This window comes from Mirounga angustirostris, unplaced genomic scaffold (genome assembly GCF_029215605.1).
Source record: "Mirounga angustirostris isolate CCGP_5_RB_7025 unplaced genomic scaffold, mMirAng1.0.hap1 SCAF_15, whole genome shotgun sequence".
In the NCBI taxonomy this organism is placed as follows: Eukaryota; Metazoa; Chordata; class Mammalia; order Carnivora; family Phocidae; genus Mirounga; species Mirounga angustirostris.
In genome coordinates, this window is record NW_026991723.1 from 89,665,308 (window position 1) to 89,690,115 (window position 24,808).

A 24,808-nucleotide genomic window follows, 5' to 3' on the forward strand; every position below is an offset into this window, starting at 1 on the left:
TAATTGATCTATTTTTTTTCCTTTTGTTGCTCGTGCTGTGGATGTCATATCAGAGAAACCATTGCTAAATCCAAGGTCGTGAATGTTTACCCCCATGTGTTCTTCTAAGACTTTTGTAGTTTTTGCTCTCGTGTCTAGATCTTTGATCCATTTTGGTATATGGTGTACAATAAGCATCCGGCTTCCTTCTTTTGCACGAGGATAGCTAGTTCTCCCAGCACCATTTGTTGGCGAGACTCTTCTTTCTCCATTAAATGTTCTTGTCATCCTCGTGGACAATCCACTGACCGTCGATGGAGGGTTGACGTCTGGGCTCTCCATCTTTTCCCTGGAAACACTGAGCATCCCGTGCACAGTGTCTCCTTGGGCCCTCCCAAATACCCTACAGGGTAAAAACTACTTTCCCCATTTTACAGATGAGGAAGCTGGGCCCCAGGGCTAAGTGGAGAGTCTGGGCTAAGTAGAGATCACAGGCATTTAATGTGATGCCGTGGTGAAGCCTGAGGAGGGGGAGCCCAAATGCTCACGCCCTCTCTCTCCCTTTCTCTCCCCTCCCTCTTTTCCTCCTCCGTGTCTCCTTTTTCCTGACCTAGCTTTTAGGCTGAGATGTTAGCTTTGATGCTCAGAGGAGGGTAAGTGGGGAGGGGTGCCCAACCTGTGACTTCTCTCCGGTCTCGGAGTGTCTCCTCTCCAGCTCCCGCTGCTCCCCCTCCCCGACCTGCTCAGCAGGGCCCCGGAGCCTGGGTCTCATTTTGTCCCACCACAGACATGGGCTGCTAATTATCCTTCGTCTCAAGTAGGGAGTGCAGTTTGGAAGGGGTCTTAGAGATTAGAGGAAACTCAATACCTATGAAGTACCTCATGCCACCTATTCCCATGGGACTAATGGTTCAGGGGAAAGAGGGCTCCTTGGACCGGGCTGCTGGTGTCCCTCTGCCCCCGACCTGGGACCCTGAGCCCCCCACCCCCAGGCAGTCCTAGGGCTCCTGTGAACATGAGGGAAAACTGAGGCCCCACAGGATGGAGTGACTTCCTTGGGCCCCTAGGGAGGGACGGCAGACCCAAGAGTCTCGACTGTAGGTCCTGGGCTCTCCTGAAAGAGGGGACTGGAGCCCTGGGGACATGAGGCGTTCCACACCAGGTCTCTGTCTATGCATTCATGCCCGGGATTTGACCTCACATGATGGCATTTGGTGGGGGATGTGGGATGCCTGCCTGAAAGCCACCTGCCGCCAGTGGGGTGCCCGGGCTGCCCCTTCAGTGTAGATGTGACGTAAGGTTACAACATTTGCTTTCTGGCCCCCTTGGGTGAGCCCCTGGTGATGGGGCTGCGCTTGAGCTGGCTCTCCATGGCCCAGAGGGCGCCAAGGTCCCCATCCCAGCCTGCCTACAAGCGGCAGCGCTCCAAGTTGTGGCGGCACCAGGAGAGGTGGACAGGAAGGGGCCCCAGGATCTCAAGGTGTGGCTGTGCAGGGGTCAACTCCTTTAGAGAAATGCAACCTATCTCTCCCTGCAGAAATTTTGCACGTCTGATCTGCCCTCCACAGCTAAACCTGGGGACACTCTAGAGCTGCTCCCCCCGCCCCATAAAGGGACTCAGCCCATCATCAACGATCTGGCATCCTTGTCCCCCAGCCATTTGCCCGGGGTGCTGTGGGACCATTTGGACCCCTCAGTGCCTCATTCCAGTTCCCTCCTTCTGCCGTGTCATTTGTCCACTTGACTCCAAGTGTCGACCAGGGAAATAAAAAGAAATGAAACACGACCAGGATATTTCCCCTCGGTCGTAACGGAGTCTGTTGGGCAAAGGTGAGAAGGAGGCCAGTGGGAGATGCAGCCTGTGCGTAACCCTCAAGTTCCCTCCTTCTGCTCCAGCCCACGTGGATGGTGGTGCCCTTTTGGGGTTCTTGGGGTGTCCCCTCCCTCTGGGAATCAAGAGACAGCCAAAGGCAGGTGACAGTAGAAGGAGAAACCAGCTGGCCAAAGGGCACACTGTCTCTGTCCCTGTCCCTGTCCCCGCTCCAGGCCATCTAAAACCCTCACTGACAGCTCTGGGGCAGGCACTGGGCTGGCTCTGGGCTCTCGGGGCCTGGACTCCCCACTGGACTGGCTTCCGGGAGCTGGGTGACCTCAAGGCAAGTCTCGAGTAGAGATTTCCTGCCTGCATGCTCACCCTCAGAACCCCATTGCCTCCCCTGGTTCTGTTTCTAGCCTTTGGGACTTTTAAACTTGGAGAGGGAGTCAGAGAGGGGAAGGGAGAGGGAGAGATAGGGAAAAAACCAGTAATGTCCCAGGCACCCAGGAGGACCCAGAGGGGACAAGCAAAGCCGGAGACCAACCCATACCTCAGCAGCAAAACCCCAGAGCAGGGGCTCCTGCCTTTGGGGATTCATGGTGCTCTTTCAGGAACAACACACACACACACACACACACACACACACACGGTTGCAAACACGTGGGGCTTCCCAGACCACCCTGAGTCCACCCATGGACCCCTATGGTCCCTCTGGGGGCCCTTACACTCAGGAAAATCAGTGTTTGTCTTCTTGTAACTGAATGGTCCTATTATCTGAGGATTTTCTTGATTTTACCTCTTTCTCCTCAGAGGACCAATAGCTTATATTTATTGAGCGCCTCCTGTATACCAAGCACTCGACCTAAACAAGCTCATTGAACCCTCACAGAAGACTTCTGGTAGATCCTATATTTATACCCTTGCATACAAGGAACCCGAGGTTCAGAGAGGTTAAGGCACTTTCCCAAAGTCACACAGCATTGAAATAGAGGAGCGTGGCACCTCTACCTTGGGCCACCTGGCCCCAGCACTTAGCTGCTAACCAGGCCGCTTACAGCTGATGTGAGGCACTCGGAGTAGCTTAGAAAGTGCCTGAAGGATTGAGTTGGTTGTCATCTGTGTGCGTGTGCACATGTGCGGGCCTGTGGCCCCCTGCGTTGGGTGAGCATACTGTCCCTGTCAGCCTCTCCCCCGCCCAGCACACCCTGTCAACCCGAGGAAGGAGGGCTGGGGAGCAGTGAGTGATGGTGGCGGTTACCAGCTCCCCCCCTTTGAGACATGGCGGAGTCTGCTAATCCACTTATTTGATAATTCACTTATATCATGTCTATTTGGCAGTGGGGACGCTCCCACGCACCAGCTCTGGGGAAGGCGAGATGGCTTTGCCTGGAGGAAGCCGAGCAGTTTTTCTGGGGAAGGAGTGGGAAAAGAAATACACCCAACAATGGACAGTAATGGACCTAAAAATAGGGGGGGAGGGAGCTGTGGGGAGGGGGAGCGTGGCGGCTGCTTTCCACCGGGCCTGTCTGCCTGGCACGGGCAGCCCGCCCCTTCCCACCCGGGTTCCCCAAATGTCTGGCAGCCTCTCAGCCTGGGGGATAGGCACAGAGAGGGGAGGGGTAGGAAGGAGGGGTGGGGGGGCCAGGTGCCACTCCCAGATGCAGAATTGTCCCACGGCAGGGTCCTCGGGACACTGGCCCCAACCTTGGCTGCACACTGGAACCTCCTGGGCAGCTGAACCGGCCTGAGAGCCGGGACCTACCCCGAGGGTGTGATGCAGCCGGTCCGGGGTGCCCCCAGACGAGGCTAACCTGAGAACCACTGTAAGCGGTACTTCCACATCGGGGAAGGGGGTTCCGACTTTGTGCCTGTCTCCTCCATCCGTCCTATCTCCTCACCCCTGGGCGACCTTCTGGAAGGCTCTGAACCCAGGTGGGCAGCTGGGAATCGGGGAGTGGAAAAGGCAGGGGCCAGGAGCTGTGCAGACTCGGGGGTCTGCCAGGGCCCCAGCTCTCAGCAGGCTGCAAGGTAGAAACTGCGTTCCCTGCCCCGCCGGCCACCACACCGTCTCTGGGGCGCGCCTGGGCACTGGGGCTCAGCCAAGCTCCCCAGGTGCTCCCGGGCCCAGCTGAGTGTGAGAACCACCATTGCAGCCTTTCCTAGGACTGCACTGGATCCCTTCCAGCCTGAAGTGTCTTGCCATCTTTTAAATTCAAAGGCCAGAGGGGAGAGAGTTTGTTCTCAGAACCGGTCGTCGTACCTGAGCCACAGGCATGCCGTCCTTGCTCCAGCCTTGGGTGTGTGTGGGGGGGGGGCCGAGGGGTGCCAACTCTCCCCTCCGTGTCCCTCACCCTTTGTTCCCAGGTTCTTTTATTTATTTATTTATTTATTTATTTATTTATTTATTTATTTATTTATTTATTTGAGAGAGAGAATGAGATAGAGAGAGAGAGCATGAGAGGGGGGAGGGTCAGAGGGAGAAGCAGACTCCCCGCCGAGCAGGGAGCCCGATGCGGGACTCGATGCGGGACTCGATCCCAGGACTCCAGGATCATGACCTGAGCCGAAGGCAGTCGCTTAACCAACTGAGCCACCCAGGCGCCCCTGTTCCCAGGTTCTTAACCCATCTTCCTGGAGGAAGGCTGGCTGGCCAGAGTCAGGGCCTTCCAGCAGCTGCTAAATGTCAAGACGGCTGCTGGCTCCAGGCCGCCCCTTTGCCCTTATCCCCCACGCTCCCCACCAGGCCCCTGCCCTGCCAACTGCATTAACTCATCTCTCCCTGCATCTCTCCCTGTGCAAATTCTGCACAACCAGTCTGGCCTTCATTTGGCCTCGTTGCGTAGGGCACTCCTCTCACAGCCCAGTTAAATCCTCCTAAATCTGTCCATACCTCGCCCACCCATCTTGCCGGCCTGCCCTTCTGAAATCCCACCTCCCCGAGGAAGGCTTCCTGACCATCGCAGCCAGTTCCCATCCAGGCTTGTCATCTGGGCCATTTGTGGGGACCAAGCCATGGGTGGCTTTTCTGGGGTCACCGCAGAGGGCTCAATGCTCTCGTAAGGGGTCAAAGTGCCCGGGTGACCGGAAGTGTGACCTTAAGTCAGTGCCTGGCCTCTGGGGGCCTCAGGTCCCTCCTCACCTGTGGGGGTGATGGTGATAGCGGGGCTCATGTCATAGAATCGGTGCCCTTCTTTGGATCAACTGTACCAGGCTCCCGAACCTGGCCGGGCATCTGAGTCCCTGCAGCCAGGTTTGGTTGGTTGGCTGGTTTGCTTTCAATCCGGAGCAGAATCTCTGGCCTTAGGGCCGGGGAATATTTGCATACCCTCCCCTTCCAGGAATTCTGATGAGCAGCCAGGTCTGATGCTGCTTCCCCACAACTACTTTGCACACAGAGGACCTTCAGAAACAGTGGATGAAGAAGTGAATAAGTAGATGAATGAAACCTTGCGGGCTCAGCCCTGCCACTCCCACCCCCACCAAAGGATTCCTGCAGAGTGGTGCACCTGTCCAGGGGTATGCCCAGCTGTGTCCAGGTGGAGAAGGCCCAGGAGTCCTTCCTCTCTCCTCTGCCCCACCACTTCTTAACTCCTTGGAGACCAGAAGGGAGAAACCCTTGACCATCTCGGCTTGTGGCTGTTGGCACAGACCGTCGCCATGCGTCCCCATCCGTCTGGGTGCTGTGTGCACTCCCAAGGCTTCCTACCGAGTTTGGGGGACCCAGACAGGGGACCTGCCGAGGAGGGGGAGTCACTCTGCAAACCTTAATTAAGCTCCTTGCAGGTACCCAGCTCCACCTTTGGGGAGCACACATTAACCCCAGAAGTTGCTAAGGAAAACTGACTGAGTGCTCATCTCTGGGGCGGGAGGGTGAGGTGGCAGTGGTCAGGAACAGATGGCCAAGCAGACATTGCATGAGGTGGGTGGAGGGGAGGAGCTCCAGATGGGGGCTGCCCCATCCTGAAAGCCCCAGGCAGGGCAGGGGCATCAAGAGAGGAAGCAGACTCGAGACGTCTAACAAGGCAGGAAAATGACTTCAATGGGATCATAAAATAGTTTGTAAAGACATCTATGGTGTGAAAATCCCTTCCATTGCCCCTAAACCAGGGAATGCTGATATAAGGAGAGGCAGGATAGCATGCTAGGCTGCCCACCGAGCACCTAATTTGCAGCTTCTAACCCCAGTTCTGCCTTTTGCTCACCAAAGTGACGTTGGCCACGTTGCCTAACTATCCTTGCCCCCGTTCATCATCGGAAAAACAAGATTCGGAGTTGTGCCTTAGCTCACAGGATTGTCATGGATAGAGAAAATGATATTTAGCAGGAAAAATCAGGATCTCAGTGCCTGGTGCCAATAAAAATACTCAATGTGGAAGTTGAAAGAAAAATAGAAACAAGGCAGGGAGGGGCATGGGCAGGTGGGGGGCAGTTTGGGTTTGGACTTTATCTCTCAGAAGGGGCAGCCTCTGGGGCTCAGCAGGGGAGCTGAAAGTGCAGGTGTTACTGGTGGTTTATAAAGAGCACCTAGTGGGGGGTGGGGGACGGGCAGGGCAAAGGTTAGGGGAGGGGCTGCAGGATCAGGCTTCAACCTCACTCCTCTTGGACCCTCCCCTTTCAATGGGTGCTCTGCCCTCCCCCCAGCCCCGGACCTCTTTAGGGACCACCATGGCCCCACTGTTCTGCTCTTCAGCGGGGATGCCTAGGGCTGCTGAGAGGAGGAGGGGGCCACTGGACGCCCTGCCCTCCACCCGCACCCCAGCATTTAAATCCTCTATGCCAATTTTTTTTTCCTCCGTGATAAAATATTCACGTCAGCAGAGCAGGCCCTCTTTGGGAAGGCTGCATGTGTCTAGCTTAGGCTTTGCACAAGCTTTTAAAGAGCAGAACGTTTTTCCTACTCTCTAAGCATTTTCTGAGTCCTGAATCAATAATGCACTTTACTGGGCTTCTCTGGATGCAGCTTTTCTTCCTCCCTGCACCCTGCCCCCACCCTGCCCAGTCTCTCTCTCTCTCTCCCCCTTTCTCTCTCTCCTTCTTTCTTTCGTTCTCCCATCCCCCTTCTTTACTTTTCTTTATTTTTTTTTAAAGATTTTATTTATTTATTTGACGGAGAGAGACACAGCGAGAGAGGGAACACAAGCAGGGGGAGTGGGAGAGGGAGAAGCAGGCTTCCCGCAGAGCAGGGAGCCCGATGTGGGACTCGATCCCAGGACCCTGGGACCATGACCTGAAGGCAGTCCCTTAACCAACTGAGCCACCCAGGCGCCCTACTTTTCTTTACTTTTTAAAGAGGTATTAAATGCAAGTGTCGGGCTGTTTGGGTGGCGGGCCGCGGGTGGGGAGTGGGGTACGCCGGAGGGGAGAGCAGAGAGCAGCCCGGCAGTTGCCAGGCAGGCAGTCCTAGGCTGAACAGGTTTCATCTGTGCGCAGGAGGGGGCGAGGAGGAGCGGCTGAGCCTTCCGCTGGCCCTGGTGGGGAAAGGTTTGAGCTCCTGACATGGGGGAGGAGGAGAGCTTGGGCGAATCTGGCTTCTCTCAGTTCTTTTTCAAATCAATTAGAAAATGTTTACAGCAAAACCAGAGGAAACAGGACCAACACGTAAAAGAAAGGGGGCCTGGAGCAAAGAAAATACGTGGAGCGTGAGCCAAAATATATTGCCAAACTTTCTAGGGAGAGAGCAGTCTAGTTTGGCCTTTCCGTTTATGGTAATGAGTTCCCTGTCACTGGGGTGTGCAAATGGCCCAGGGGAGCCATTCCTTGTCTGAGACAGACGCCTACGTGTGTCTGGTCAGTTATGTGCTGCCAGGTGAGGGGCTGGGGTGCAGAAGTCTCCCTTGGGGGGTGGGCCACACAGACCAGCCCAGGCTCTCTTCAGCTGGGATAGAACTTCCCACTTCAAACACTCCTAGAATTCTGGCTGTGGGAAGAATCCACACATGCCCAGGGCAAAACAGAATGTATCGTTTTTTCTAATGTTTTTTTAAACAGTGCAGCCGTTCCCCCCCACCCCCATGGTTTCAGTTACCCACAGTCAGCGGAGGTCTGGAAGTAGATGATCCTCCTGGCATGTCGTGAGAAGGTCAGTAGCAGCCTACGGCTTCGCCCCATGCCCATGTCACGCCCTCACTCCATCCCAACACACGGGCATTTTACTATCTCACGTCACACGAGGGGTGAGTGTAGCACAGGAAGGTAGGTGGAGAGAGGGAGACCACGTTCACGGCACTTCCGTTACAGTATTTGGCTATGATAGTTCTATTTTATGAGTCATCATCGTTAACTTCTTACGGTGCCTAATTTATCAATTAAACTTTATCATAGGTATGTACATATAGGAAAAAAACGGTATATATAGGACTTGGTTTCAGGCATCCCCTGGGGGCGTTGGAAAGTATCCCTTGTGCATAAAGTGGGGAGACTACTATAAGATGTTAAGTTCCTGTAGAGACGATGCGTAGCCAACCAGAGCTCTGCCAAGACGCCGCCCATCCCCTCTGGCTGTTCAGCTGAGGGAGGAAACTGGCCCTTCTGGGTCTGCGATCCTGGAGGGCAGCGTTTGGCATTTGCATCCCTGCCCCTCTGACCGTGGCTTCCCAGCTGATCCTCTCCTGGACAGTCCTCCAGGGCAGCCTGACAGCCTCGGGTTGGCAGAAAGTTTTACTGGCTGTGTCTGGAGGGGAAGCCAGAGGTGGGGTACAGGACTGCGGAGCTGGCATCCCTGCTGGAGGCTGCTCCCACATCTCTCAGGAGTCAGTTAACCACACAGTCCTGGCTGGGTGGTGCTGGGCAGATCGCTTACCCTCTCTGAGCCGCACCAGGGCAGGAAGATTGAGTGAGGCCAGCGAGAAAGTGCCCCTTGCGAACACTCTCAGGGGATCCAGTTGCTGGGGGTGGGAATGTTTAGCAAATTCCACTTCGTGCAAACAGTCATTGAAGGTATGGGGCAAGGGTGGGCAAGACCTGGTCCCTGCTGGCCTAGAGTCCAGCCCCAGTCATGGAAGGTTCTGGAAGGAGGTAAATTGTGGGCAGGGTTGAAGTGAAAGGCCTCCCTTTCCTCCCAAACAATTTGGGGAACTGGGGCAGTGGAGAGGTGCTCTGGGCAGCTGAAGACCCGAAGCCAGGACAGGGTCGAAGGGTCTGAGGTGGACTTTTGCCCAGGAGATGCCCACTGTGGCTGGTTCAGAGTCAAGGTCTGGGGGTGAGCCGGTGGGGAGTGGTGGCTCTTGCTGTGGCCTCCGGATGCTCATTGTCAGAATGGATGAGTCCAGGGAAGGTCCCTTGTCCAGGCCCCTGGCCTTACCTATAAGTAGTGGCTGGGCTGGGAAGAAACAGCTCTAACAAAAAACCAAAACAACAACAACAACAACAACAACAACAACAACAACAACAAAAAACCCACCCCAACACGAGAAGCCTCCCTGGCCAGCTGCAGCTCCAGCCCTGAAATGCCATTGCAGGGGGGTTGGTTTCCACTGATTCACGAGCAGGGACGGATGACCTTGCTGCGGTCCAGGCTTCAGCTCAAACAGAAACCCGAAAGGGAAAGGGAGAGTAGCTTGCAGGTGGAGGGAGTTAAAGAGGGGACAGCAACAGGGACAGGGGTCAGTGGAATCACCGGAGGAGAGGACAGGGAGGGAGGGGGACGGGGGGGAGTCGTAGGGGGGTGGTGGGATGGTTAGAGACCGGCAGGGCAGCTAGAATTAAAATCTGTTCCCAACAGAATCTCGTTTCTGCTTTGTTAATAATTTATGCCCGTTGCAACTTCTCTTACCAATAAATAGGAAATAATTTGTTAGGGAGAATTCCCCTGGCACCCCGGCTTTCTCCCTGGAGTAGAGTTGGGGATGCCAAATGGTGTGGGGGACTGAGGAACGTGGACCTGGGGAGGTCAGTGTCAGAGCTCAATCATTTCATGAATGGGGAAACTAAGGCACAGATAGGGCAAGGCCCCACCCAAGGTCATACATGGGGTTAAGAACAGTCTCCTAAATCCCAGCTCCGTGGGTCAGGGAAGTTATTATTGACTTACACACCTGCCCCAGGTGTGTAAGAGTTTCCCCCAGAGTTCTAGAAGCATCATGCAAGGTGGAGGGTGGGGCTAGCTCAGCTGCCCATTGGCTTCCCCCACATTTGCTCCTCCCTAAGTGCTGTTCTGCAAGAGGGAGCTGGTGTTGCCTGGCCTGACCCTCGGAACCCCCTGCCCCACGTCCCTCCCTCTTGGCGCCCCTCACCACCCCTCCCTAGGGCTCCCCTTGGCCTCCTGCTACAGGCAGATGCCTCCAGCCGCGCTGAGGTTGATGGGTTGAGCATGAGACAGTTCAGTTGGCAACTCAGCAGACAGGTTCAAAAAAATCTGTCAGCTGCTAAACTGTTCCCTGGGCCTGCCCACACGCCTGGGTGGAAGAGCGATGGGCTGTCTGCCTCCCGGTGGAACCTGAATCTCGAGGGAGCGGCCCAGGTCTGGGGGCGGCGGTGTCCTTCCCTTTTGGGTGAAGGGCACAGTTTCCTGACTTGTCTCCGAGCCCAACTCCCTTGGCTTCTTGTCCCACCTCGGCCACTGGGAAGCAGCCTGACCTTGAGACATTGCTCAGCCTTTCCTCATTTATAGAGTGTAAGTTGAAAGACCCCATCTTCCAGGCCAGGGCACATGCAGGGTGTGGACCTTGCTGCGGGCTCGAACCGCGGGGCTGGTGACAGCCCAGATGCTGTCCCTCCATCCATCATTGGTGAGCTGGGGCTGCACAAGGTGCTTGCCATGCGGCACCTGCTGTAATCCTCAGGAAGGCCCCGAGGAGTCAGGCTGCTCACCCCTCGCTGGATTCCATCCTCTCCACCAAGTTTTCCCAAGGATCCCCGAGGAGTGCCAGGGCCTTGGCTGCCGTGAGGAAGGAGGAGGATGAGGCCGCTGCCCTCATGGCGCTTCCCCTCCAGTGGAGAAGTTGAGACTCAACCTGGGGAAGTGGAGAGACTCGTGTGTGGCTGGGGCGGAGCCTGGGGGAAGGGCTGTCCCCACTCGTCCAGCTACAGATCACAGAGCCCTTCCCACCGTGTTCTGGCCACATTCCCAAACCCCGCCCCATCGGAGTCCAGCGACTGAAATCTCATCTCTACACAGGTTAGAATGCAAGGCTGGTTGGCACGGGCTGTTTTTTCCTCTTCTCGAGACTTGGTTATGGCTCCGGGGGCTGCCCCTGCACAGGGTCCTTGGTAGGGGCCCAGAGGTCCGAACAACCTGCCTTCCCCTGGGCTCGGTTTCCTGCGTCCCTGCTAAGAGTCGACTTTCCCACTCGATTATATTTTTTGCCTGAAGCTTGTCTACACTGTTTACAGCCTGGCCTCTGACTCCCAGCTGTACCCTTTGCACAGAAAATAACATAAGAACAAAAGCATTCAAGAGACCATTGAAAGGCTTGAAATTCGTGGTACGAAATGGTTTCTCCATAGAATAGTTCTTTCCAGGCGACTCCTGCTCAGTGTCTCTGTGGGTCTGTCTGTTCCCACCCCATTCTCTGGTGCTCTTGTCCTAGCTGTCTGCCTTCCCCTTGCCCTGCACCCCTGCCTTCACCCCTCCCCATCAGCCTCACAACCTAATCTTTCAGGTGACTTGCCTTGGTGTGTGTGCAGAGATAGGAGAGGCACAGACAGGACAGGCTCGGTTTCCCCAAGATTTCCTAGGCTCGGCCCCTCTGTGTTCAGAGGAAGTGACGTGGGGGGCTGGCATGTACTCGGTTTCTCGGTCTGTAGCACTGGGCACCCCGGGGTTGCTGGGAGGATGCCATTCGGAATGGGTGCGAAGTGCCCAGCCCAGCCCTGGCACGCGGTTCACACGCAATGAATGGCATGATCATTATGCACGTCTGAGCCCGCAGTCCCCAAGGCGGTCCGTGTCTTATGTGAAGTTCTGGTTTTACCGTTAATGAGCTGGTTGGCCTCAGCCTTCCTTCTTCCCATCGAAGGTTGCTGGAAGAGCCCCTGAGCTAGTGTATTTGAAGCTGCTGTTTAATAATTACTGCTACCATTTGGAGATGTTTTCTAGGTATTTCGTACACATTATTTCACATGATGTTGGATGAGAGACTACATATTCAGAGAGGTAAAGCAACATTCTCAAGGTCACACAGCCTCAAGGGATAGAGCTGAGATTAAACCCAGGACTTTCAGACCCCAAAGCCGGTTTCCTAACTGGGGAGACAGGACCCCACGAATCCCCAGAGTTTGCATGGAAAATGCTGTGTGTTACATTTTTCTTTGGAGAAAGTTTCAAACCTTTTAATCAGGGGTATGATTTTTATTTATTTACTTTTTGGGGAATATTCATGAAATGTCTAAAAAGTAATTACTGCTTTCGATGATAATATCAAATGTTGGCTTCGGTATCATCCTAAAAAGTTAAAGGTGGCTGTCCTGAAACTCCAAATTTCTGGTTTTAGGCCAGGTATTAGGCACCAGGTATTGTTTGGATTGTGTTTGAGTATTAGTCTGATCTCATAGAGACGGGTGGAAATGGCCAGGTATTAGGCACCAGGTATTGTTTGGATTGTGTTTGAGTATTAGTCTGATCTCATAGAGACGGGTGGAAATGTGCAGACCAAGAAGGCGGGCAGACGCCGGCCCTCCAGCCCGGCCCCTCCCTCACACCTGCCGTCATGAGCTGTCAGATTGAGGCACAGCACTGGGGGAGGGGGACTTGGGGTAAAATGGGCTCCCAACCCCAGGCTCCTCCTCGGGAACCTTCGCCAGGGGAGAACAGAAGGAAAGCGAGGGCGAGAGCAAATGGTGTTTGGGAAGGACCGCTGGTTCAGCGTGGACAGCGCCTTCAAGAGGAGACACACCCCACACCCCCGAAATGGTTAAATGGAATTCCAAGATCTTGGGGCGGGAGGGCGGTGGAAGGGAGGAAGAGAAATAGGAGCGAGAGGAAGAGAATTGTGCTGGCGATGCCTTGGGATTTATTTATCGTGCTCGCTGTTGATTAAGCCCGCTCAGCAGCAGGCGCGGGGCTGGTAAATACACAGGCTGATTCATTAGTTTCTGACCATCTGCTTCCCGGGCCAGGGGGGCGGGGGGGGCCAGTGGGCCCTGCAGGTTATGGCAGCGTGGTTTCGGCAGCCGAGCTGGAGCCCCCGTCCCCTGACAGAGCTGGCCATGTCAGTCTTGGTGGTGACAGACAGGCCAGCACAGTTGTGCAGGATCCCTCGTCCTGTGGTGGGGACCACCAAGAGGCTAGGCAGGGTGAGGGAAGGTAGGGCAGGGGAATGAAGAAGGACTGGGGAAAGGTGAGGTGTGGGTGATTCACAGAAGTCAGGGGTTGGCAGGAATAATATCAGCATTCAACATGAGATTTATTAATAGTAATCCAATTGTCATTATATTAATAACTAATTAATATGATGACAGTCATAACTATAATTTGGTGAGTGGCTACTGAGGTCCAGGCCCTATACAGAGGTTTTACCACATTGTCCCAGATAAGCACACTGATGTCACATGACGGATGACAAAGGAACTGGGTTTAAATGTTGAGTCAGGCAAGGAGGGCTTCCTGGAGGAGGTGCATGGGGGAGGGCTCTGAAAATGCTGAGGAGAGAGAGTGGCTGCAGGAACACAAGCTCAGAGGTGAGAGAGGATGAGGCAGCCAGGGAAAAGGCACAGCCTTCGGTGCTGGATTGATAGGAGTTATCCAGGTGGGCAAAGAAGCATGTTGTCTAGTACCCGTGTCTTCGGAACCAGGCTGGAGGAGGAACGCTCCAGACAGAGCTTCTGGGGAAATCATCAAAAACTTGCAATTCAGTCCTGCCCCTCTGAACCCGTCCTCCTACCCTGACCTTCCCCTCGCCCCCAGCTTTGGGATGAGGCATGTATTCGTTTGCTAGGGCCCAGGTGGCATAAACAACAGAAATCTATTTGTTCATGGCTCTGGAGGCTAGAAGTCTAAGATCCAAGTTTGCTTGACCCTTGAAGACCAAGGTGAGTCTGGTTTCCTCTGAGGCCCCCTCCCCGGGGCTGGCAGATGGCCGCCCTCCTCCTGCTTCTTCACAATGGTTTCCCGCTGGGTGCACTCGCCTCTGGTGTCTCTCTGTGGATCCAGATTTCCTCTCTTTACAGGGACCCCAGTCATGTTGGGTCAGGCCCCACCCTGAGGGCCTCATTTTAACTTAATCGCCCTTTAAAGGCCCTCTCTCCAACCAGTCACATTCCCACATCCTGAGGTTTAGGGCTTCAACATACGAATTTTGAGGGAGACACAATTTAGTCCCTAAACAAGGTGCTGGGGGATTGGAAGGGGACCTGGGGGGTGAGAAGGGGGAGATTGCTGGGTGGTGGGTGGGGATGCCAGCCTAGGGGCAAACTGTGTCCTCCTGCCCCCAGTGTCCCTGTGTGAGCTCTCGCACATTTCCATCCCAAATGGCATGACCATGACTGGAGCTGATTCCGCCTCTGGACTGAGTGCCCTTTGGGGCTGTCGGCAGAGGGACTGGGGCAGACGCTGTCCCCCACCCCACGGGCAGGCTTGCTTCCTCTAATCACCAGGCCTGGCCTCTGTAGGCCATTGAGCCATCCCCAGGGGCCTCTCAGGCCCTTCCCATTCGGGGTGACGGCACAGGGTCACTCCGCTGGAGCTGGAGGAAGCTGGGACCCACAAGCTGAGTCAGACCCTCTCCCTGCCACGTTGCATGTGAGGACACTAGAGTTTCAGGACAGCCCCGAGGTTGTCCGGGACAGGAACAGGTTCATCCTCAAACACCACCCACTGTCAAGGAGGCCTGGGCCAGTCCTGCCTAGTCCCGGGCCTCCAGCAGTTTCCCCATCTGCCGAACGAGGGGTTGGACTCAGCGGTCAACCCCTCCCAACCCGAGGTTTGCGGGTCCTGAGAATCAGCAGGCCTGGGCCAGGTTTGGTGGGGGGTGGCACCATAGGGGACCAAGGACAGAGCTATTTTGGTCGAGGAGGGCTTTGTGGAACCTGCCTCAGTAAAACCCTGGGCCAGCCTGCGCACCGAGGACCCCTGGGCAGGCTGGGAACGTGTCCTTCACAAAGGGTATCAGCCACCACGGCCGGAGGCCACCATGGTAATGCCCGCGGGGGCATCAGCTCAGCCGCCCAGGAGGCAACGCGCCCACTCCCCAGTGGGAGCAGAGTGGCTCATTCTGGAGTGAGAGACTTTAACTCAGATCCAAGCTGTTTTGTCTCTGAGCAAACCAGAGACCTGAAATATTCATCACAAAGGGATGTGAGTGGTCTGGGCGCTGTGATTCTTCGTGACAGCTTTTTTTTTTTTTTTTTTTTTTTTAGTAGACTATGTTTTAGAGCAGTTTTAGGCTTACAGAAAATTGAGCCCACAGGGGCGGGAGTTCCCAATGCCGCCTTGCCTCCCCATGAACACTTCCCTCTGCTATTCACATTTGCACTGGCTTGGTACATGTGTTACAGCTGATGAGCAACATCGATAGTCACTGTGAACCAGAGCCCAGAGTTACATCAGGGGTCCCTCTCAGTGTTGTCAGCTCGGTGGGTTTGGACCAAAGCACAGCGTCCTGCCTCCACCATAACCGTGTCACACAGAATCGCTTCATTGCCCTAGAATTCCCGTGCTCCAACCCGGGCAACCAGGCACTGGTGACATTTCCAGGCCTCCGGGTGAGTTCATGCAGTGGACAGACACGGGGAATGGATCTGAACCGCCATGGAGGGGAGCCACGGTGGGTGCCTGCTGGGCCCGGGAGTGGGCTGCCAGCCTTCTTGGGGCAGGGTAGGGGGAGAGAGTGCGAGTGGGGGCTGTGCTCTGCCTTCTGCAGCCAGCATCCCCCACTGAGCCCGCCAGGCCTGTGCCAAGGCCCTGGAATGACTCGCCACAACGATGCACCCCCGTGAGAGGAGGCCGTAGACACTCAGCATCCTCCCAGCGCGCCCAGACTATGCGTGAGGTGGGCACACGGGCCATGGGGCAGAGGCGGGCGTGACTGCCGTGCTCTGCAGCAGAGGCCGAGGCGTGGCTCCCCGCGCTTGGTGGGTGCCTTGGGCCAGGGCCCCCACCTTCCCGAGCCCGGGTTCCTCCATCCGGAGCGCGGAGCTAATACTCGCATTCTGTGATCGGGAGAAGTGACACGAGGAGGTCTGTAACTGATAGACATCGCGGGCGGAGACTCCGACTTCCTCTCCCACCTCATTCCTGTTGCTATAATGCTATTGGTTTAAAGGGTCAGAAAGGTGTCTTGGTGTAGGAGATGTTTAAAGAGTTAAGAATGTGAGTAGGAATTTTCAAGGCAGACAGAGAGTGGAAGGGCACATGGAGGAGGGGGAATATGGTCTGCGAAGGCTCAGAGGCGCAGACAAGCTGGGTGTGGAGGGCAGGAGTGCTCTGTGGGCCGGGCCCCAGGAGAACAGTGGCTGGAGGTATGGTGGAAGCAGAGTACTAAAGAGTCGCATTAAAGAGGCGGGACTTTACCTGCAGGCCACGAGGAACCATGGGGGCCTTGGGAGCAGGTGACTAACACCCGCCCTTCTTGATTGTCTGTATTTGGAGTAGGGGCAAGTGTGCGTTTTCTTGGGAAGCCATAGACTTGCATGCCTCTATGTGCTTTGGGGAAATGGGTACAAATCAGCAGCCCAGCGGAGGTTCCTGGTGCCCAGGCCCCAGAGCACGGGCTCCGCCACTTCCGGGCAGGTGCCCGGGCGGGCGCGCAGTCGGGGCCGGGCCGGGCGGAGTCTCCCGGGCCCCGCCCCGGCCCCGCCCCCCAGCTGACCGCGCCCACCCTTCCCTCTCCTCCTCCCGCAGGAGAACCCCTACCTGTGCAGCAACGAGTGTGACGCCTCCAACCCGGACCTGGCCCACCCGCCCCGGCTCATGTTCGACAAGGAGGAGGAGGGCCTGGCCACGTACTGGCAGAGCGTCACGTGGAGCCGCTACCCGAGCCCCCTGGAAGCCAACATCACCCTCTCGTGGAACAAGAGCGTGGAGCTGACGGACGACGTGGTGGTGACCTTCGAGTACGGCCGGCCCACGGTCATGGTCCTGGAGAAGTCCCTGGACAACGGGCGCACGTGGCAGCCCTACCAGTTCTACGCGGAGGACTGCATGGAGGCCTTCGGCATGGTGGCGCGGCGCGCCCGCGACCTGTCGTCCTCGGGCGCCCACCGCGTGCTGTGCACCGAGGAGTACTCGCGCTGGGCCGGCTCTAAGAAGGAGAAGCACGTGCGCTTCGAGGTGCGGGACCGCCTGGCCATCTTCGCTGGCCCCGACCTGCGCAACATGGGCAACCTCTACACGCGGCTGGAGAGCGCCAAGGGCCTCAAGGAGTTCTTCACCCTCACGGACCTGCGCATGCGGCTGCTGCGCCCCGCGCTGGGGGGCACCTACGTGCAGCGGGAGAACCTCTACAAGTACTTCTATGCCATCTCCAACATCGAGGTCATTGGCAGGTAAGGCCTGCTGGGGGGCACCGGGACGTCACCTGGGTCCTGGGATGTCGCCTGGGTCCCGGGATATTACCTGGTACTCAGGATGTTACCTGGTTCCCGGGATGTCACCTGGTTCCTGGGATGTTACCTGGTTCCCAGGATGTCACCTGGGTCCCGGGATGTTAGCTGGTACTCAGAATGTTACCCGGGTCCCAGAATGTTCCCTGTTTTCTGGGATTTTACCTGGTTCCTGGGATGTTAGCTAGTACTCAGGATGTTACCTGGTTCCCGGGATGTCACCTGGTTCCTGGGATGTTACCTGGTTCCTGGGATGTTAGCTAGTACTCAGGATGTTACCTGGTTCCCAGGATGTCACCTGGTTCCTGGGATGTTACCTGGTTCCTGGGATGTTACCTGGTTCCCAGGATGTCACCTGGGTCCCGGGATGTTAGCTAGTACTTAGAATGTTACCTGTTTGCCAGGATGTCGCCTGGGTCCTGGGATGTCACCTGGGTCCCGGGGTGTTAGCTGATACTCAGGATGTTACCTGGTTCCCAGGATGTTGCCTGGGTCCTGGGATGTTGCCCAGGTCCTGGGATGTTAGCTGATACTCAGGATGTTATCTGGTTCCCGGGATGTCACCTGGTTCCTGGGATGTTACCTGGTTCCCAGGATGTTGCCTGGGTCCTGGGATGTTAGCTAGTACTCAGGATGTTACCTGGTTCCCGGGATGTCACCTGGTTCCTGGGATGTTACCTGGTTCCCAGGATGTCACCTGGGTCCCGGGATGTTAGCTAGTACTTAGAATGTTACCTGTTTGCCAGGATGTCGCCTGGGTCCTGGGATGTCACCTGGGTCCTGGGGTGTTAGCTGATACTCAGGATGTTACCTGGTTCCCAGGATATTGCCTGGGTCCTGGGATGTTGCCCAGGTCCTGAGATGTTAGCTAGTACTCAGGATGTTACCTGGTTCCCGGGATGTCACCTGGTTCCTGGGATGTTACCTGGTTCCCAGGATGTTGCCTGGGTCCTGGGATGTTAGCTAGTACTCAGGATGTTACCTGGTTCCCGGGATGTCACCTGGTTCCTGGGATGTTAGCTAGTACTCAGAATGTTACCTGTTTGCCAGGATGTCACCTGAGTCCTGGGATGTCACCTGGGTCCAGGGGTGTTAGCTGATATTCAGGATGTTACCTGGTTCCCAGGATGCTGCCTGGGTCCTGGGATGTTGCCCAGGTCCTGGGATGTTAGCTGATACTCAGGATGTTATCTGGTTCCCAGGATGTCGCCTGGGTCCTGGGATGTTAGCTAGTACTCAGGATGTTACCTGGTTCTCGAGATGTTACCTGGTACCCAGGATGTTACCTGGTTCCTGGGATGTTACCTGGTTCCTGGGATGTTAGCTGATACTCAGGATATGACCTGGTTTCTGGGACATTACCTGGTACCTGGGATGGTACCTGGTATTACATCAAAGGGGCTGCCTATGGTGGCCAGGGCTGCACAGACAAGATACCTGGTTTTTCCATGGAGGGAGGTGAATGATGGATGATAAATGTCCTCTGGAGGGCCTGGAGGGCTGGAAGGTCTGGAGGAGACCAGTGGAGCTTGGCAATGTGGGCAGGGCTTGGGCGAAAGCCGAGCGCTCAGGAGGTGCTCTGTAACCATCCAGCAACTCAGTGAATTGATGCTTGTGTCTGGGGGTCCCCAAGACCACCCTCAGGCTCCATGATTTTCTAGAAGGACAGAACCTAGCAAAACAGTATGCTCTCAGTTACAGTTTATTACACTGAAAAGAGATTAAAGTTAGCAACAGACAAAGGTCCATGCGTGTGCTCCTGGAGACGGAAGTGCGAGCTTCTGTTTGTCCTCTCCCAGTGCAGTCCTGCAGACAGTACTCAGTCCTCCCAGCAATGATGTGTGGCATAGCCCCAGCTAGGGAAGTTTGCCCAAGCCTTGGTATCCAAGGGTTTTTTGGGAATTGATCATGTAGGCATGGCTGATCCTTGGTCTTCAATCCCTTGACCTAGAGGCCCCCTGCCATAAATCATATCATCACCGTAAACCAAACTAATGTGTCCCAAAGCCCCAGGTAAACAAAGACACTTACCAGGCAAGACATTCCAATGGCTCAGAGATTACCTCGCCGAAGCCAGTCAAGGGCCAAACTTTTCTTTGGCAAATGCAGGGTGTGGACAACCCACACATGCTGAGTTCATCCTTTGCTCACAGCTTTGGAGAAGAATATGTTTCCAGGCCACTTTGGCCGAAGGCAAAAGACCATCGTAGATAAAAACTAGGCCTTAGATCCCCAGGAAAGATGGTGGATGATTAAGTGACTCCATGATAGCTGGGTCATTTGTTCCTTCAACAGATCATGTGCCGGTCTGTAGGGGCAAGAACTCTATCCCTGAGCCAGCTCCCTAACACCCTGGTCTGCGCTCAGGAGGGGCTCAGGGAAGCCTCATCCCTGGGTCAGCGAGCGGTCAGTGATAAGGGGCAGCAGCATGTGATGCTCTCCTAGTGTGACTCCCAGACTGGCAGCATCAGCAGCGCTTGGAAACTTCCTAGAAATGCCAGTTCTCGGGCCCCACGCCAGACCTACTGCATCAGAACCTCCAGGGGTGGGCCCAGCAATCTGTGTTCCAGCGAGCCGTCGGGGATTCTGATGCATGCCCTAGTCTGAGAACACTGGCTGGTTGGGAGCACGGTTCCGGAGCCAGACAGCCTTGTTGGATTCCCGGCACTGCCATCCACGGGCTGTGAGACCCCGGACAAGGACCCTTCTGTGCCCCAGTTTCCCACCTGTGGAATGGGGATGATAACAATCACGCCCTTCTCATTGGATGGTGGTGACAGTTAAACCGGCTAATCAGGATCGGGCACATGGCTTAGGCCATGTGGGCAGGGGTCCCACCAAGAACCCTGCTGGGACAACATACACCAGGAGCGTCTTTCCACAGCAGGATCCAAAGACCCCAAGTATAGAATTACTGATGAGAGGAAAAAGCAATTTGTTGCATGGTGTGTCTAGTATAATCCCTCTTCTGTAAAATGTATAATACACCCGTGTGCGTAATTTCTACATCTTGGGGAGACATTGGAAAGAAATCTGTCCAGGCACAGGAAGAGCATCAGGGGTTCGGGGCAAAGGCTGGGAGCTTGTGTGCTGATAGATCACTGTGGTCCAGCCTGCAGAGTGGGGCTGTTGTTTTCAGCTCGTGTTTGCCTTTTATTTTACTTGGACTCTGCTTGTGTATTCCAGGGGGGCCAAGGCAAAGGCAAATGGTTGACGAGGTGGTTCAGGGTCAAGGCTGACAGGTGCACATGCAGGGCCTGTATTTCTGACACCTGTGACTTCTAACCCTCCCCTGCTTGGGGCAGGGTATGTTAAATCAGGAATGTTCTGGAAGCCACCTGATAAATGGCCACTGTTGTGGAAGCTGGGGGTCGAGGATGGAGCTCTCTGATCTGCGTCCAGGTTTTGGGCCTCTGGTCCTCTCGGTGACCTCTGCCTGCCCTGGGGATGCAGTGGCTAGTATAAGACCCTTCCTTCACTCTGCAGTCCCAGCCAGCTTAGCACCATGTGGTGGTTGGAACCAGATCTCCACACCTTCTGGGGGTTGCATCCGCCTTTCTCATCTGCCTTGGTCTCCTGCAGGGGGACCCTCATCTTCAGGAGTGTGGTCAACGGCCCTCCTTCCACCTCATTGGGTGATCTGGGGCCAGGTGAGCCGGTCCCAGTCCTGCCCCTCTCCACCCCTCTCCAGGCCTCAGTTTCCCACCTGTAACTTGAGGACTGGGCGCCTGGAGACCACATCTCCCTGGCAAGATGGAAGGGTGGCCCCTGCTCAGCAGCTACCAGCTCCCCTTGGCACCCAGCCCCAGCGGGCGGCGGGGATTAGACTTAGTGGTGGCCAAAGTACGGCAATCAATTCACAGATGAAGTAAGTACTCTTCAGGTGGCTGGTTGGCAGGAAAGCAGCAGCTTGGCCTATCGATTAATTAGGTCTGGTTAGATGGTTCAGCAAAGGGCTGCAACTTCCTCCACTTTTCCTTTTTAAATTCCGGGTGGGAAAACCCAGCAGTGCTAGGGAGTCAGAGAGGCCCAGGAGACAAGACAGGGCGGCAAAGGCGTATGGAGGAACCGCCCAATGATGTCCTGAGTGGGCACCTGGGGACCTCCCGGGGCCTCTCAGGTTCTGGGATCTCAGACTGAACCCGCTCTGGGATTCCCTGAGTCTCATGGCCCCGTGTGCCTCCCTTTGTAGCCTGCCAACAATAGTAGCTGATACTGAGCATTTGCTACAGTCTCACTGACTGAGTCTCATTGAGCTCCAAGCTAAGGGCTTCATGTGCATTTTCTTATTTAATTAATAGTCATTTGACTCCCCAGTGGGTTATTGAATTGCTAAGATCCCACAAGCCGAGAACATGGCATTGAGCAAGCCAGACCTGATCCCCACCTTTCCCTATAGAGACAGCGCTCCCCTCTACCTCCTGTTTTCAGACGCAGAGGCTGAGGTCAGGGAATATAAGGAGATCACACAGCTAAACTAAACACCAGACAGCCAAGATCCAACCCAGGCATGTCCAAGCTCAAGGGCATCTCTATATAGGGCCATCTCACCGACCCTCTCTCCCAATCCAAAGGTCTCTGGTACTGTGGTTTCTCCCAACCTGCCACTATTGTCAGCTATTTCCACCTGCAAGGGAGACTCAGATTGGGGGGTAGGGGGGCAGAGGCAGCTGGCCACAGCAGGGGAGGGGGGCAGAGCAGCTGGAGAAAGTCCAGGGCCCTGTGGAATGAGGAATGGGTACAGAGCAGGGGTAAGAAGAGAGGCTTCAGCACCTTGAGGCCTCTGTCCCCACCAGCCTTGCCTCCCTGCCTCCCTGCGGGCCCTGACAAGTCCTGCCCACTCTGGGTCTGGGATAGAGAGAAGAGGGGGTCTTACCTCCTATTCATTCCCGTTCCTGGAAGGCAGGAAGGGGGCTAGAGCTATTTTCTCCTTCCACATATGGACAAACTCAGGTGGAGAGCAGGAGAGCAGCTAGCGGGCTTTAACTGTGCAGCAAATCTGGGGCGACATCTGGATTTGGGAGGAAATGTGATCATCCCTTTACTGTCCTTGGAGCAGAGACGGAGCCCCCACCTCCGCCCCAAGTGGTCAAGTGCAGCAAGGCCCGAACCCGGCCAGCATCATACAGGAGAGCTTTTTAAGATGACAGGTTCCCCAGCCCCACCATGAAAGAGCCTTGGATCCCATAAGTTTGGAGCAAGTTCCAGAAAGCCCTCTCTTTGCAAAGTTCCTCAAGCGAGTTGGAGAGGCAGGGCTCCATCACTGATTAGCTGGATCTCCTTAACCTGCCTGAGCCTCAGTTTTCTTATCTGCAAGATGAAAATATAGTAGCTCCCTCATCAGCTTGCGGTGAGGATTCATTGGGCTGATGTGTGCATGGAGCTTATTCCAGCATCCCCTTCCTCGGGCTAGGTGGCAGGACAGGTAAGGGAGGGAGGCGTGGGGCCAGGGCTGCCTGGATAGGAGGCCATGGCTACATCCATCCCAGAAACTGGAGCTCAGAAAAGATGCAGGGAAGCATGCGTTCTTGGGTTAGTATGGTGGCAAGCCCAAATGTCTACGGGGGCACGGAAGACACATCCCTGGGTGATGTAGACCCGTAGAGACAACAGGGAAGGGTGCAGTCTGTGGAGAAATGGGCAGAGCAGGCCCTTCACAGAACAAGAGACCAAATATTGTCAGATCTTCTGAGGTTACAAGAGAAGGCAGGCAGCAGGTATCTATGTAAGATCTCCTGATTTTTAAAATTTTGGCACCTACTTCAAAATTTTTTTTCAAAAGCCCTGTGCAGGTACAACAAAACACACTGGTGGCCCAGGGCAGCTCCTGAGCTGACCGTGTGTCCCTCATGCTCTGAGATGTTCCTGTCCTGTCACAGGTGTGACAGCATAGACACTGTACTAATAGGACTCAGCAGGTCCGTGGCAGGGTAGGCACCCAGGGGCTGGGGCGCGAGCAGACCAGCGAAACAGTTGCCAGTCCTTCCCACTCTGGGTCTAGGACAGAGAGTAGACGGCGGTCATCCGGTTCTCATCCCCAAACCCTGACCAGGGGCAAATTCCTCTGCTCAGAAAATTCTCGGAGGCTCCAGGGAACCTTTGTCAGCTGGGGACAGGGAAGGAGGAGCTCCCTGTCCTGGAGATATTTAAGCCCATCAGGGTGGTGTTTGTGGGAGATGATGGAGAGAGGTCCGTGGGTCAGATTAAGGTCCTGTGCACCTGTTCTGTACAATAATAAATGTTGATTAAGTAAACAGGAGCTTATAGATACCACTTAGAAATTTGGTGGGTGTTAGATTACAGGCATTGTGTCCTCACCCCCTTTTAACTCAAGAGGAGCTTGGAGGGGGAGGACACATGCCCCGTCCCAGAGACAGAGCTGGGCCTGGATGGACGCGTCTGACCCCGGACTGGCCGAGCCCACCGGCTTCGCCAGATTCTGCTCCGAGTCCCTGGGCCGGCTGACACCCACCTGGTTTTCTCCCCCCTCCCCCCTCCCCCCTTCCCTACGTCTTGCCTTCTTGTCTTCTTCCACAAACGTCCTGTCTCTATTGATCACCCGGTAACTGGAGATGGACGGAACTCAGGACAAGAATAGAAACATCGGAGGGAAGATTTCTACTCTGGGCACGAGTGTGGAGGGCAGTGGGTGGGGGTTGGGGGGTGCATCAGAGAGAGAGGCGCCTTCTTGCCCAACCTGTGTGCCTGGCCCTCCTTCTAGACTCTTCCCTGGGCCTTTCTGCAGGGAGCGTGTGAATTCCCCTGTAATGCTGGGACCCCGCTCAAGGCAGAGCAGTTCCACTCCTAGGCATATCGGTGCGAAAGCAGGGAAAGCAGGGACTTGAAGGTATGTGTGCGCACCTGTGTTCACAGCAGCATCGTGCCCAGCAGCCCAAAGGTGGGCACAACCCAAGTGTCCGTTGACAGATGATGGATACATGAAATGTGGTCCGTCCATATTCCATGGAATGTTACTCAGCCTCAAAAAGTAAGGGAATTCTGACACCTGCTACAACGTGGGTGAGCCCTGCAGACATGATGCTGAGTGAGATAAGCCGGACCCAAGGACAGGTATCCTCTGCCTCCGCTCAGATACGGTACCTGGAGAAGTCAGGATCAGAGCAATGGAAATTAACGGGAAGGCAGGGGTGCAGAGTTACCGTGTAGTGGGGACGGAGTTTCTGTTTGGGATGATGCAAACATTCTGGAGGCGAATGGTGGTGGTATTTACCCCGTATGTGAATGTACTTAATGCCCCTGAACCAGGCACCTAAAAACGGGAAAATGGTAAATTTTATGTTACGTCTGTTTTACCTCAATTAAAAAAAAAAAGAAAAAGACTCTTGATCTTGGGGTCAGGAGTTCGAGCCCCACGTTGGGTGTAGAGATGACTTAAAAACATAAATAAATAAAAACTTAAAAAAAAAAAAGAATAAGAAGGAACAGGTGGGTGGATGGCTTCTGTGTCAGACTGTCTGGGTACAAATCCTGCCTCAACCGTGACCCTGGGCAGAGTACACCAGCTGCCCAGGCCTC

At 55.3% G+C, this 24,808-nt stretch overlaps 1 protein-coding gene across 2 annotated transcripts in view; it reads left to right on the top strand.

Annotated features, from left to right (window-relative positions):
- Nucleotides 1–24,808, top strand: part of NTNG2 (netrin G2) — a 69,555-nt gene that overhangs the window by 14,301 nt on the left and 30,446 nt on the right. For both annotated transcript variants that reach the window (XM_054509471.2, XM_054509473.2), the window contains exon 4: nucleotides 16,572–17,215. In XM_054509471.2, the coding sequence (XP_054365446.1) occupies nucleotides 16,572–17,215 (644 nt within the window). The remainder of the gene's footprint in view (nucleotides 1–16,571; nucleotides 17,216–24,808) is intronic.